Genomic DNA, 13,988 nt, shown 5'->3' with positions numbered 1-13,988 from the left:
AAAAATAAAGGTCCAGTATTATTTTTATTGTTAAGAATGACACAAGGAAAAGTTACGTATTCTGTCTGAACAGAAATTGCATAAATAGTAAACATCCCACACCAAAACAGCACCGATTTCCAGCACTTAACAGTAACCACCTTACCTAAGAAAAGGCAACACTGAAACATTACACCAGGCCTTAAGACACCAATACACCTCCTATTAGGAAAATGGAACAAGTCAGGCTGCTATAGAGCCCTACACAGAAAATACACACCAGCAGAAAACCTCACCTGAATCACGTGCTGACCCTCACCTAACAAAGAATAAAGAGACCAAAACGCATAACTAGAAGCATGCAGACAAAAACTGAATTGGAAACCACAACAAGCCAGAGTCTCTGTATGCAGTGCAACAAAGGAAAAAGAGAAACATCACCAGTCCTTATAAAACAAATCAAGAAATATAAAATCAATAACAGAAAATCCATACTAACAAAAAGAACAGATTATTTTGAAACGAGGGAGAGAGCCTTTCAAGATGACCACCTGAGGAGACACGTTATCGGAAGGCTCCCGTACAGATTTCCTACTTACCAATTTTCAGATGGAAAATGCCACACACTAAAAGAGAGGCGAGAGTGAGGGGAGCAGGGATTAGCTCCTCTCTGTTACAGACCATCCAGCCTTGTATCGGGAGCTTTTTCGCTGGTCGGGGAGGAGACGGTTGCGGGGCATGCACCATCACCTCTGACCCTTGATGTTTCGCTGAGCCCCGGTTTTCCAAGCAGGCCTGTCCCTCCACGCCGAGAAGGAGCCGAGGAGCAGCTGGTGACCTCGGTCCCTCCGGAAGATATCCGGGGAAGTGAAGCCGAGGCATTTCAGGAGTTAACTGTGAGTGAAGCCGACATCCAGGTACAGTCCCATCGGGAGAAAAAAGGAGGGGGGACTGTGCCTGATAGACTCTTTGGGATCTCCAGGCATTGTGAATGGGACAGACACTATAACGGGAGGAGGTGGTGATAGTCAAGAAATGCCTGGTTTAGGAGTTCTCTTACAAACTCCGTCAGAGATATCCTTAACTACAATTTGGCAGCGTTAAAATCCTTGGAAACTTCTATTATTGCTCTCACAAAGTGACTCTGGAAGTTAAAAATCAAGTCCTATCAAATGTTAATGGGATTTCCCCGATAGAATGTTAAAATTGAGGCATTGGAAGCTCGAATGATAGAAGTTGAAAAAGTGCAAACTAATTTGTTGCAAGGAGAAATGATCTATAATAAAAGGCTTGAGAATAATAACTTAGAACATAAGAACTTGCCATGCTGGGTCAGACCAAGGGTCCATCAAGCCTAGCATCCTGTTTCCAACAGTGGCCAATCCAGGCCGCAAGAACCTGGCAAGTACCCAACACTAAGAAGATGGAAGGGCGCACAATCTGAGGTTTTTGAATTTTCCTGTGATGAGAACAATTTCCCCAAAGGAACTTTTCAGAATGTATGTATCTCAGATATTTAAAATCCCAGGTGCTGCCAAACCAGTTGCAACCAAAGTGTAAAGATCTACCGCAAGCAGAGGAAAATAGTGAAGCTGTAGAGGAATCTGCATTACCTCTAGATGTTACAGAATTACTGGAGACGTCGCAGGAGATTACAGTGATGAGAAGGAGACCTCTTTTAGTATCCTTCCCATTTCTGATGGACAGAAAATAATATATTTAGACATTTTTCATATTAGGCAAACTCAATTTTTTGGGCAGAAGGTCTGGTGTTATCCAGATCTTACGAAAAGTACCCCAACTAGGAGGAAACGTTTCCTTAATATGCACCCAGAAGCAGTACAGTGGTTTCAATTGCGCTACCCTTGTAAGTGCTGTATTAGATTTCAAGATCAGAATTTTGTGTGTTTTGATCCTCCTCAACTAAGGGTATTTCTAGACTCTCACACCTGAAGTGTCCCATATAGGCTTGGTATTGAGTAATATGTGCTGTATCTCCTTTCGCTACCATTGTTTCCTATTCTTTTTTTTTTCTTATGGTAATAGAACGCTCTTAATTTCAGGCCTCTCCCCCATGTTTCTTTTATTTCTGTATTAGTACAGTATTGAGATGGAATAGAACTTATATATACCTCGTTACAATTGCTTTTCTGTACTGAATATTTCTAAGCAAGTGTATGCTTGTTATATAATTTGAAAATCTGATAAATAAAAAATTAAAAAAAAAAAAATTTCAAAACAGCTGATGAATGGAATATCCAATAATTAAAAACCCATATAAAAAACTTCTACATACCAATAAAATATTTCAAAATAGCAGACACAAAGACCCAGTAATGAAAAATAATAAGGATACAAAAAATGTTTTGCTCTGCATACCTGGGAAAGTTTGATATCCAGGTGCCCTGAGATTGTTTTGCAAGGGATAGTTTGCAAGCAAACTATCCCTCTTCCTGCTAATTCAAAATTCCTGCTTTCTCCTCTTTCTCTCACACTGGCTCTCAATCATTCACATATGTACATGCTTTTTCTCTCTCACTTATATAGGCTCTTAATTACACATTCACACACATGCTGTCTGTCTTTTCATGCTTACACACATACATGCTGTCTTTTTCTCTCATTCACATGCTTACAAACATATGCTCTCTTTCATTTACATACAGGCTCTCAATCACATACATGCTCCCTCACTTAAACCAGCTCTCAGTCACACACAGACACACATGCTCTCTCTTTCTCTCATTTACACACAGGCTCTCAATCACATACTCACATGCTCCCTCACCTAAACCAGCTGACAATCACACACATACTCTCTTTAACATATACAGGCTCTCAATCATTCACATACATGCTCTCTCACACACACACAGGATCTCAAACACACATGCTTTCTCATTCACTCACTCTCCCCCCCTCCCCCGAACTAGTGGCAGCAGCATCCTCCCAATCCTAAAGGCAGCAGCACCTTCTTCATTTTCAGCCCTCGCGGAGAAAGGAGTCACATCGGCCGCAAAGGTTGAAGTTGTTCCTCATTTTACTCCGAGCTGCGCTGCTCATCCTTCAGGCTGCACCTCTCTTCTTTTCTTTGGACCAATGCTACCCGCACTAGCATGGTCTCTTCTTCCCACGCACGCACCTGCTGCTCACCACTACCTTTTCTGGGGTGCAGGAAGAAGAGAGCATGCCGGTGCCGCTGACTCCAGCTGTCCTGCCACGTTCCGCCCGGGCTATCAGCATTTTAAGCCCAGATGGAGGTCCTATTTCACTTGGGTAGGGGGGGGGAGCAGCTGGGTCAGCGGGGGACCGGGAAGTGTGACGACACACCTGCGTGTTCTTGGCAACACACTGGTGTGTCGCGACGCACTGGTTGAGAACCGCTGTTCTAGTTCATAGTCATACATATTATAGGATATCAAAGAAACTCCTATATAATTTAGCTAATAATCATGCTTTTGTAGGTCAACACAACAATAAATACAAATTCTAATTCTACTAGCAATACTCTTTATATATTCATTATATATTGCTTGCTTGTCTGTCACTATCTCTGGTACGGTCGTTGCAATTATTAGCATATTGGCTTTTATGTTAAATCGTAAGCCCTTCTGAAGAGCCATGTTTTCAGTTCCCACTTGAAATTTTCTTTCTGTTATCTGCTGTTGTGGCTCTGGAAGTGAGTTCCACAGCTTGGGGTCTGCTATTGAAAACATTTGGTCTGTTATGTGCGTTAGGTGTGTGTTCCGAGTGGAGGGTACCATTAGAAGTTCTTTGTTTTGTGATCTTAGGTCTCTCTTTGGTGTGTAGGGTTGAGGTATCCTACTAAGCATAGATCAATATTGTTGATGATATTGGAGATTAGGCATAACACTTTATAATGAATTCTGGATTGTACAGGAAGCCAGTGCATAGCAATCAGTGAGGGAGTGATGTGTTCGGATTTCCTTGTCCGACATACGTACATCATGCGGATGATTTTTGAAGTAACTGTAGTGGTTTTAGTAGACTTGAGGGGAGGCCTAGTAAAAGTGAGCTGCAGTAGTCTAAGTTTGAAAATATAAGTTTGTACTACAGTGTGGACATCTTGTATTGTTAACAGGTTTTAGTTGATGTAGTATTCTCAACTTGGAGTATCCAGTTTTGATTAATTTACTTATATGCTTTTTCTTAGTGAATCTGAATTCTTAGGTCTCATACTTCATCTGATGGCGTAATATTGATTATTCCTAGGTTTAGGGTTGTGGTTTGACTATCATGTTATCTCTCCTTGGCCAAACAATTTCCGTTTTTTTTGGGGGGGTTTAGTTCCAGTCGATAAAGTTTTTGTTGTGTGGCTTTCATATATGTTGACAGGGACCACTGCAGTTTTTTCAAATGTTTTGTTGAAAGGGATGTAGAATTGTATGCTGTCTGCATATAGGAAGACGTTGATTCCTAGATTTGCTAGTAGTGCGCATATAGCAGCAGGTAGATGTTGAATAGAGTGGCCGAGAGTGCTGAGCCTTGGGGGACGCCTGTATTGATTGGGAAGGTGTCTGAAATTTGATTACCTAGTTTGACTTGGGATGTCCTATGTTTTAGGAAGGAAGAAAACCATTTGTTGACATTTCCAATTTCTCTCAGTTGGTGGCATAGTTGGGTATGGTCAACTTTGTCGAATGCTGCTGTTAAATCTATTAGTACTAGGATATATGATTCATTGTTGTCAAAGGCTTGTAGAACAAGATCAGTTAAAAGAAATTAGTAGGGTTTTTGTTGAGCGATTTTCCCTCCCCCGAATCCAAATTGGTTTGGGTATAGTATATTGTAACATAAGAACATGCCATACTGGGTCAGACCAAGGGTCCATCAAGCCCAGCATCCTGTTTCCAACAGTGGCCAATCCAAGTCACAAGTACCTGGCAAGTACCCAAAAACTAAGTCTATCCCATGTTACTGTTGCTAGTAATAGCAGTGGCTATTTTCTAAGTCAACTTGATTAATAGCAGGTAATGGACTTCTCCTCCAAGAACTTATCCAAACCTTTTTTGAACCCAGCTACACCAATTGCACAAACCACATCCTCTGGCAACAAATTCCAGAGCTTAATTGTGCGTTGAGTGTTGTCTTCTAGGTGGTTCTTTACTTGAGATAACACTGTTTTTTTTCTAGGGCTTTCACGATGAGTGGCAGGTTGGATATTGGTCGATAACTGTCCCAAGCATCGATTTCTGCTGGTTTTATTTTTTAGAATTGGTTTAATCCCAGCTTGTTTTGCCCTGTCAGGGACCAATCCTTCTGTTAGCGAACGGTTTATTATGGTTGTGAATATCGGGGTTGTTACACAGTTTACTTTTTTTAGGGTACTTGCCGAGATAGGGTCCAGTGGGTGGATCACGGGTTTCATTTTAGTGGTGATTTGGTTTATTTCAAGTTTAGATACTGGGTTGAACGAGTTCCATTTCACTTGATCAAATTTTTCATCCAGTTGTTTTGTTGGTAGGCAGGTGGAGAATTGTGATTTAAGTGTATTGATTTTGTTTAACAACAATTTAGCATATTCATTGCATGAGTTCTTTGTAAAGCTGTAGTTATTTAAGATGGATCATTGATTAGGTTTTCACTGTTTCAAAGAGTATTTAGAATTTAAATATTACACCATGAATCTGTTTTGTGTAATATTCTTTTTTTGCTTTATTGATTAGTTCACAGTATTTTGTTAACAGGGATTTGTATTTTTCTCGAGCATTTCCTCCATTGCTTTTCAGATTTCCTCAGGGTCTGTTTGGCATGTCTTACAGGCCGATACAGTAAAAATCGTGGGAGAGCGGGCGAGCACCCGCTCTCCCAGCGCCTGCTTTCCCAGCGCGCACAGGCCACTCTCTCCTGTGCGCGCGATTCAGAAAAAAAAATTATTCAAATTAGGGCCCTCGGTAAAAAGAGGCGTTAGGGACACTAGCGCGTCCCTAACGCCTCTTTTTTTTGACAGGAGTGGTGGCTGTCAGCGAGTTTGACAGCCGACGCTCAATTTTGCTGGCGTCTGTTCTCAAACCTGCTGACAGCCACGGGTTCGGAAATTGGACGCCGGCAAAATTGAGCGTCCGGTTTTCAACCCACGAGCCAATTTTACATTTTTTTTTTTAATTATTTTTATCTTTTGGGACCCCCGACTTAATATCACCATGATATTAAGTCTGAGGGTGCCCAGAAAAGCATTTTTTTCTGCTTTTCTGTGCACTTTCCCGGTGCCGGCAGAAATTATTGCTTACTTTTTGGGTAGGCGCTAATTTCTGAAAGTAAAATGTGCGGCTTGGCTCCACATTTTACTTTCTGAATCGCGCGGGAATGACTAATAGGGCCATGTTGCGGGGTGCTATTAGTTTCGGGGGGGGGGGGGGGGGTTGGACGCACGTTTTCGACGTGCTATTACCCCTTACTGAATAAGAGGTAAAGCTAGCGCGTCGACAGCGCGCGTCCAAACGCGGGGTTACATGTACTGTATCGGCCTATTAGCTTTTCGTTGTACCACGGTTTCTTTTGTTTAGTTGTGTTGCTTTCATTTTGGAACATCATTATGAAGGGTGCAGGGGACAGGGAGGTAGCAATGCCCCATTTTAGCATGGCACCTGGTGCAGTTGCACACCCCAAAAGCTGACTCTCAGTACCAGGCAATAAAATTATTAGCTAATGATAACTTTAAAATATAGTAAATCAAAAGTACTTACCAGAAGTGCCCTATATGACAGCACAGACTGGCCCGTTCCACACGCAGCAGTAATTAATTTCTTTTGAGGGCATATTTAATGACTGGTGTCAACGTGAGTCAGCAGCCTAAAGTGCCAGAAATGTTACTTTCATGGGTGGGGGGGGGGGCTTGCCCTTGCCCCCTGCCTTCTTTCACCAAAGATTCTGCTTACCCAGGCCTTTCCCTCCTACACATGCTGGGTCCCTCCACCGCTCTTTCTCCGGGCCCAGTCTCTCAGGGCGCAAGCAGTAGAACCTCGTTGGAGTGCAGAAAATTAAGCCACGGCCTCCCATCCTGAGGTGTCAGGGAGCAGCAGATACTGGCAAAGGGGGCAGAGCCTAGAAGATGGGGGAGGGGGTCTCATCCCATCCCACCAACATCCTGGTTTTTGTACCTCTGCCTGCTTACTAGGACAAGCAGAACTACAAATCCCAGAGCGGTTCAGAGATGGGAGAGGAGGGGAATGAGTGAACTAATTTTTTTTTTTGAAAAGCCATGTCATCCCCAAGTCACCCCAAATAGACTGATCTAGGAAAGGTTTTTGCCCCCTGGCATGCATGGAAATGTAGTCCACCTTTTTTCCTGAAGGAAATCAGGACTACAACACCACGCTGGCACTGCCACAAACCCAGGCCTGGGTTAGCCTTTTCGGCTTGACTTGAGAGAGGTGGCAACGCTGGGCCCTGGGTTACCTGACTCACATGACCTGAACCTTTAGGGGTTCACCCACAAAGGAGTAAAGTCTAGATTGAACTAATCGCAGTAGCGCACAGAGGCATTTGTTAATGGGGAGGGGAATGGTTGAATTTAAATAAAGTAAAATGGACTGGAAATCTAATTCTTTATTTTTCTTTTTGTCTAGGATGAAGATGCGACGGCATAAGCTGTTTTTGGTGCTGTGTATGGCGGGCCTCTGTCTCATCTCCTTCCTGCACTTCCTCAAGGCCCTCTCCTATGTCACGTTTCCCCGCGAGCTAGCCGCACTGAGCCCCAACCTGATGGCCAGCTTCTTCTGGGACACTGCACCGGTGACGCCACAGCTCAGTGCTATTCCAGAGCCGGCACCCGAGGTCCTCCGTACACCCCTTTATTCACACTCCCCGCTCCTACAGCCGCTGCCCCCCCAGCAGATCCACCGAACTGCACAAGGTGGATTTCTTCCTTAAGGAGGACAGTGCTGAATATTTTGTCCAAACCAAAGCTGGCGGGATGTGTTTCAAGCAAGGCACCAAGATGCTTGAGAAAGTGCCAACGGGCTATGCCGAAGAGAGGCAGGAGCATGCCTCTGGGCGCCATCTGGGCAGGAAACCCTTGCACATGGGGGCACCAAAGAGGAGGAAGTGGGTGGAATGCGTGTGCCTTCCTGGCTGGCACGGGCCCAGCTGTGGTGTGCCCACCGTGGTTCAGTATTCCAACCTGCCCACAAAGGACCGGCTGGTGCCACGGGAGGTGCCACGCCGCATCATCAATGCCATCAATATCAACCACGAGTTTGACCTGCTGGATGTCCGCTTCCATGAGCTGGGCAGCGTAGTGGACGTCTTTGTCATTTGTGAATCCAACTTCACGGCCTATGGTGACCCGCGGCCCCTGAAATTGCGCGAGATGCTACACAATGGCTCCTATGACTACATCCGTCACAAGATTGTCTATGTTTTCCTGGACCACTTCCCTGAGGGAGGCCGGCAGGATGGCTGGATCGCCGATGACTACCTCCGCACCTTCCTCACCCGGGATGGCATGGGCCGCCTGCTCAACCTGCGCGAAGACGACATCTTCATCATCAACGACGCCGATGAGATCCCGGCACGGGACGGCATCCTATTCCTGAAGCTGTACGATGGCTGGACGGAGCCATTTGCCTTCCACATGCGCAAGTCGCTCTATGGCTTCTTCTGGAAGCAGCCAGGGACCCTGGAGGTGGTGTCGGGCTGCACGGTGGGCATGCTGCGGATGGTGTATGGCATGGACGGCATCCGCCTGCGGCGCCGCGAGTACTACACCATGCCCAACTTCCGCCAGTACGAGAACCACACCGGGCACATCCTGGTGCAGTGGTCGCTGGGGAGCCCCTTGCACTTTGCGGGCTGGCACTGCTCCTGGTGCTTCACGCCCGAAGGTATCTACTTCAAACTCGTCTCTGCCCAGAACGGAGACTTCCCGCGCTGGGGCGATTACGAGGACAAGCGGGACCTGAACTACATTCGTGAACTTATCCGGACAGGGGGCTGGTTTGATGGGAATACTCAGCAGTATCCACCTGCCAACCCCAAGGAGCACATGTACGCCCCCAAATATCTGCTGAAGTACAACCAGAGGTTTCGCTATCTCCTGGAGAACCCCTATACTAAGAAGGAGGGAGGGGGATGACGATGAAAGAAGGTGGTGTGTGTCTTGGAGGGTTTTGTTGTGGGTGGGGTTAATCTGACCAAATGGAACAGGACAGCAGAGAGAGAAGGCACAGGAACAAGGCATCAGTTACCCCCATTCTCCCGAAGAGGCACATTTTGGTATGAAGGGAGTTGGGGGGTGGGGTTGGGGGGAGGACCAACACCTTTCTCAGTCACTTTAATGAGGTGAATGGCAGGGCACAAATGCTTGTTCTAAGTGTTAAGAAAATATGACAAGAAACTGGAACCTTGCACTCGGCAGGGGAATGGACTCTCAAAGGACCTAGATCTCCTCCAATCGTAAAACCACTTTCCTGTAGAGAGAGGGGGAGAGAGAGAGAGAATGCACCTTGAGGAGAGTTGTGAATAAGAAAATCAGAACTGTGTCCATGCAACCTCTGGATGTCCCCTCCCTCACCCTTCCATCAGTCATTTTATTTTATTTTTACCCTTTGCTCGTTCCAGCAACGTGGGAGGTGAAGTGATTTGTTGGGAAGTGATGGGCCCTATGCCTGGGCAATCCATATATCCCCCTCCCCCCTCCCGCTGCTGAACGAGCATCTGTGCATTTTACTTGGTGAAGGTCTTGAGTAACCCACACAGCATAAAGCAAAGCCCCCACAGCCAGTCCGAGGTGGCGGCTGGTGGCGGGCGTGGGTAGAGAAGCCCTGCCGCTGCCGCTGCCGGAGACACAGGGCACCGGGATGTGCGAGTGAACTGTGAAATGCCCAAGGATCTGGGAAGATTGTGCTGCTGCTGCCGCCCATCCTATGCCCTGCTGAAGGTGGTGGGATTTACACGGACCCATACGCATCACCAGTACCAGTATCTACTGATCTCTAGATGCAGCCGTTTGCGTAAGACTGGAAGCGAATGGCTTTTTGACGGCGTGTTTTTGAAGCCAGTATTTTCCTCTTGCATAGCGCTGATAGGACCCCCCCCCCCCCAGCACAGGTTCTGATTGCTTGCAGATGTCCAATACTTGCCCGGTCCGTGCCAGCTGGGCAGACCGCCGCCAGCGGAGAGTGGCCGCGCTCTAGCGTTCCTCTGACTGACTGGATTTGTAAACCCTGCCAGGCTGCAGGTAAGGCTCAGCTTGCCCCCCCGGGAGCCTTGCTTTATGAGATGGCTGCTGTAAATTCTTGGGCCGGATCTGCGAGAAGGCCTTTCTCCGCGGGCCGGGGGGGGGGGGGGGGCGCGAGAGAGGAGCGGTGCCCGATGGGTGCCAAGCCAATAGTTCTGTAATAATCATAGGGAAACTCTCTTCTGTGCCATGTGATAACTCTCGCTCCAAAACAACAACGAGAAGCAAAAAAAGGAGCTGGCCTTCCTTTGACCCCAGCAACCTTTGTTCTGTAGAATGACAGAGCTGTGGTTCTATGGTCTCTCATTTTGTTACAGACAAACCACCCAAAGGTACCACTCGGGTGGGTGCTGATAAGGCAGATTGATTTTGGTGCCCTGTATTGGGGGGGGGGGGGGGTGGTATATGGTGTACTGTGTGCCCCTTGCCCTGCTGGTGTAACAGTTTTTTGTACGTTGTGGGCCTGGGTAACGGAGAAGGGAAGGAACTGAACTGCAGCAAATGGTTACCCTCTTACTGGGGTAGAAGGGTGGCTTAGGTTTCACGGCACATCACCTGTACGGCCAGGTTGCTGGGCTGCAGTTGCCATCTTGTCCTTCCCGTTAGCTGAGGACCTCATCCATGACCTTGACTAAGCCCTCCCCCCCCCCCACCCCAATCTCCTTGTTTGTTCCTGAGCTTTCCCATGTGGCTGGCGCTGCCGCCTCCATCTTTACTGTGCTCAAGGCTGGGGTTCTCGTTTGGGCGCTGAGGTGTGGCAGGGTCGGGGGAGGCTCGCTGACCTTTCTGGCCAGTGACCCAGCACAGAGGGCCAAGGAGTGCTGAGGAGATGGGACAAGCCGGGGACCGCGATCAGGAGAGAAAACAAACGTTAACGGGACAACGCACAGCAGATCAGTCTCCCCTCGAAGGAAGCGAACCGTAGGCCCCCTTGCTAGTCTTACACTGTAGCGCATTCGCCAGCGATTTAGACCATGGATCTGGCCGCTTTGGCCTCAGCCCACCTCTATCCCCCCCTTTCTCCCCTTTCCTGGGTCGCTTCTGCGTGAGGGTAGGGCAGGGAAGCTGTTTTTGGTCAACTTGTTTCCTCCCAGGGAGGAAAGGGATGACAGAGAGAGAGAGTGAAATCTCACTTGCCCTTCTCAAACCACCAGCTGAAAAAGAGAATAAAAATAAAACAGTAAGGCAGCTCATCTCTGATCCCACGGGCACTAGGAAAGAGACTGAGAGGGAGCCTGGATGGGCCTGCGCATGGCTTGGAATGCCGGGATGGGGGATGGGCTTTGGTGTCTCTTCACATTTGTGGCCGGGGAGTCGGGTGGCATTTCAGATAGTGGTACACAAGAGCCGAGATTTTTATTTTTATTCCCCCCCCCCCCCCCCCATATCTTTCTGCAGAGAGCTAGCAAGTAGCACGCTGCACTTTATTTAAAAATAAAACCACAACCCCAAAACACAAATCATGCCCCCAGACTCTTGCCCCCATCTTTTCCACGTCGAAGACAGGGAATGACTTTGTACAAAAAAAAGATGGGGGACAGATGAGATTCTTCATTTGCGCATGTGTGTGTTGGTACCGGGAAAGCGCCTGGTGAGCGATGGAGGACTAGAGCGAGTGAGGGAAATCATTATAATCATCACCTTCAGCGGCCATCGTGTCTTTTCCAAGGAACACTGGAGTATCCCTCCTCGTCTGCATCATGGAATAAAAAAAAAATGGGTGAAGACTATTAAATCTATTTAGGGAGCTTGTTTCCAGCTTTTGATTTTATTTTGCCTGGTAATTTAACAGTGTTTGTTTCAACAAAGACAAAAACGGGACAAATTTGTGGGAAACAAATTACCCTTCATTTTTCTGAGTAAATATAATTTGGGGGTGGGGGCTGGGGGTTTGTAATAAACACTGTTAAATTCCCCCCCCCCCCCCAAAAAAAAATTAAAAACTAAAAACGAAGGTCCCCAAATACACTAAATTTCCAAACAACCCATTCACTTCACAAAAAAATAAAACATTTTATTGATCATTAATCTTCATTGAAGGAAAAACCCAAAAGAAACATAACCTCTGAGAAATTGACTCCGCACCCATTAAGCCTTTGTCCCCCGTCACAAGCCAGATGAACCATTCTTTTATGTGAGAAGTTTCAAAAGCGTCCCAGCAGCGCTGTTGAAAAACACTTTTTCTCTCAAATCTTTGTGCAAGTTCAGGCACAAAACCTGACGACAGCGCCAGCATCCAGCTTGGCTGTTGCATCTCTTTGCCTGATTGCTGACTGATGCTCCTTTCCGCCTGAACTTAGACACGGTTTTGAGAGAGAGGGAGTATTTCTAACTGCTGGGACTGTTGTGATATTTATCACATGAAAAAATAGTGGAAAGGTTCAGATAATGAGGGTGTGGCTACGTTGCAGCCTTATTTTTCTCTCATGCCTATCCTTCTATTAGGATTTAAAAAAAAAAAAAAAAAAGATTTTATGACTTAAATTTGTTTGCTTCATGAAATAAGCCTTAAAGGCATGGAAGAGAAAAAGATTTTGATTATTCTTTTCTTCTTCTTCCTAGAACTAGAGCATTTGGGAGTCTCGTCAAGAGTTAATCAAGGCTACCCCTCCTGCCGCCAGGCAGGCTCCCCTGTACCTGCTTGGACATTTAAATGATGCAAAATATGAGCTCTAACTGGCTTATGAAGCAACCATATATAATTAAAAGCCAACAGATCAAGCTTTCTTACAAAATAAAACACTCATTAAGAACATAAGAACATACCATACTGGGTCAGACTAAGGGTCCATCAAGACCAGCATCCTGTTTCCAACAGTGGCCAATCCAGGTCACAAATACCTGGCAGGACCTAGTATGGCATGTTCTTAATGAGTGTTTTATTTTGTAAGAAAGTTTGATCTGTTTGCTTTTAATTATATAGGTTTGCTTTGTAAGCCAGTTAGAGTTATATATTTTGCATCATTTTAATTGCCTCACAAATCTGCTTTACATTTTGAAGAGGTTAATAAACATGTAGTTAAAGGTGAACCGGTAGATATAGTGTATTTGGATTTTCAGAAGGCGTTTATCAAAGTCCCTCAGGAGAGGCTTCTAGGAAAAGTAAAAAGTCATGGGATAGGTGGCAATGTCCTTTCATGGATTACAAACTGGCTAAAAGGCAGGAAACAGAGAGTAGGATTAAATGGACAATTTTCTCAGTGGAAGGGTGTGGGCAGTGGAGTGCCTCAGGGATCTGTACTTGGACCGGTGCTTTTCAATATATTTATAAATGATCTGGAAAGAAATACGACAAGTAAGGTAATCAAATTTACAGATGATACAAAATTATTCAGAGTCGTTAAATCACAAGCAGATTGTGATAAATTGCAGGATGACCTTGTGACATTGGAAAATTAGGCATCCAAATGGCAGATGAAATTTAATGTGGATAAGTGCAAGGTGATGCATATAGGGAAAAATAACCCATGCTATAGTTACGCAGTGTTAGGTTCCAAGTTTGGAGCTACAACCCAAGAAAGAGATCTAGGTGTCATAGTGGATAACACATTGAAATCGTTGGTTCAGTGTGCTGCGGCAGTCAAAGAAGCAAACAGAATGTTGGGAATTATTAGGAAGAAAATGGTGAATAAAACGAAAAATGTCATAATGCCTCTGTATCGCTCCATGGTGAGACCGTACCTTGAATATTGTGTACAGTTCTGGTCGCTGCATCTCAAAAAAGATATAATTGCGATGGAGATGGTACAGAGAAGGGCGACCAAAATGATAAAGGGGATGGAACAGCTCCCCTATGAGGAAAGGCTGA

At 45.9% G+C, this 13,988-nt stretch overlaps 1 protein-coding gene across 1 annotated transcript in view; it reads left to right on the top strand.

Moving 5' to 3' along the window:
* The window catches only part of MGAT3 (mannosyl (beta-1,4-)-glycoprotein beta-1,4-N-acetylglucosaminyltransferase), a 62,597-nt gene extending 49,904 nt beyond the window's left edge, over positions 1–12,693 (top strand). The window contains 2 exon segments of the mRNA XM_029590186.1: positions 7,569–7,835; positions 7,837–12,693. Of these exon segments, the coding sequence (XP_029446046.1) occupies positions 7,569–7,835; positions 7,837–9,076 (1,507 nt within the window). The 3' untranslated portion in view covers positions 9,077–12,693.
* Positions 12,694–13,988: the final 1,295 nt, after the last annotated feature.

Source organism: Rhinatrema bivittatum, chromosome 2 (genome assembly GCF_901001135.1).
Source record: "Rhinatrema bivittatum chromosome 2, aRhiBiv1.1, whole genome shotgun sequence".
In the NCBI taxonomy this organism is placed as follows: Eukaryota; Metazoa; Chordata; class Amphibia; order Gymnophiona; family Rhinatrematidae; genus Rhinatrema; species Rhinatrema bivittatum.
This window is presented reverse-complemented; position numbering and strand designations above follow the sequence as displayed.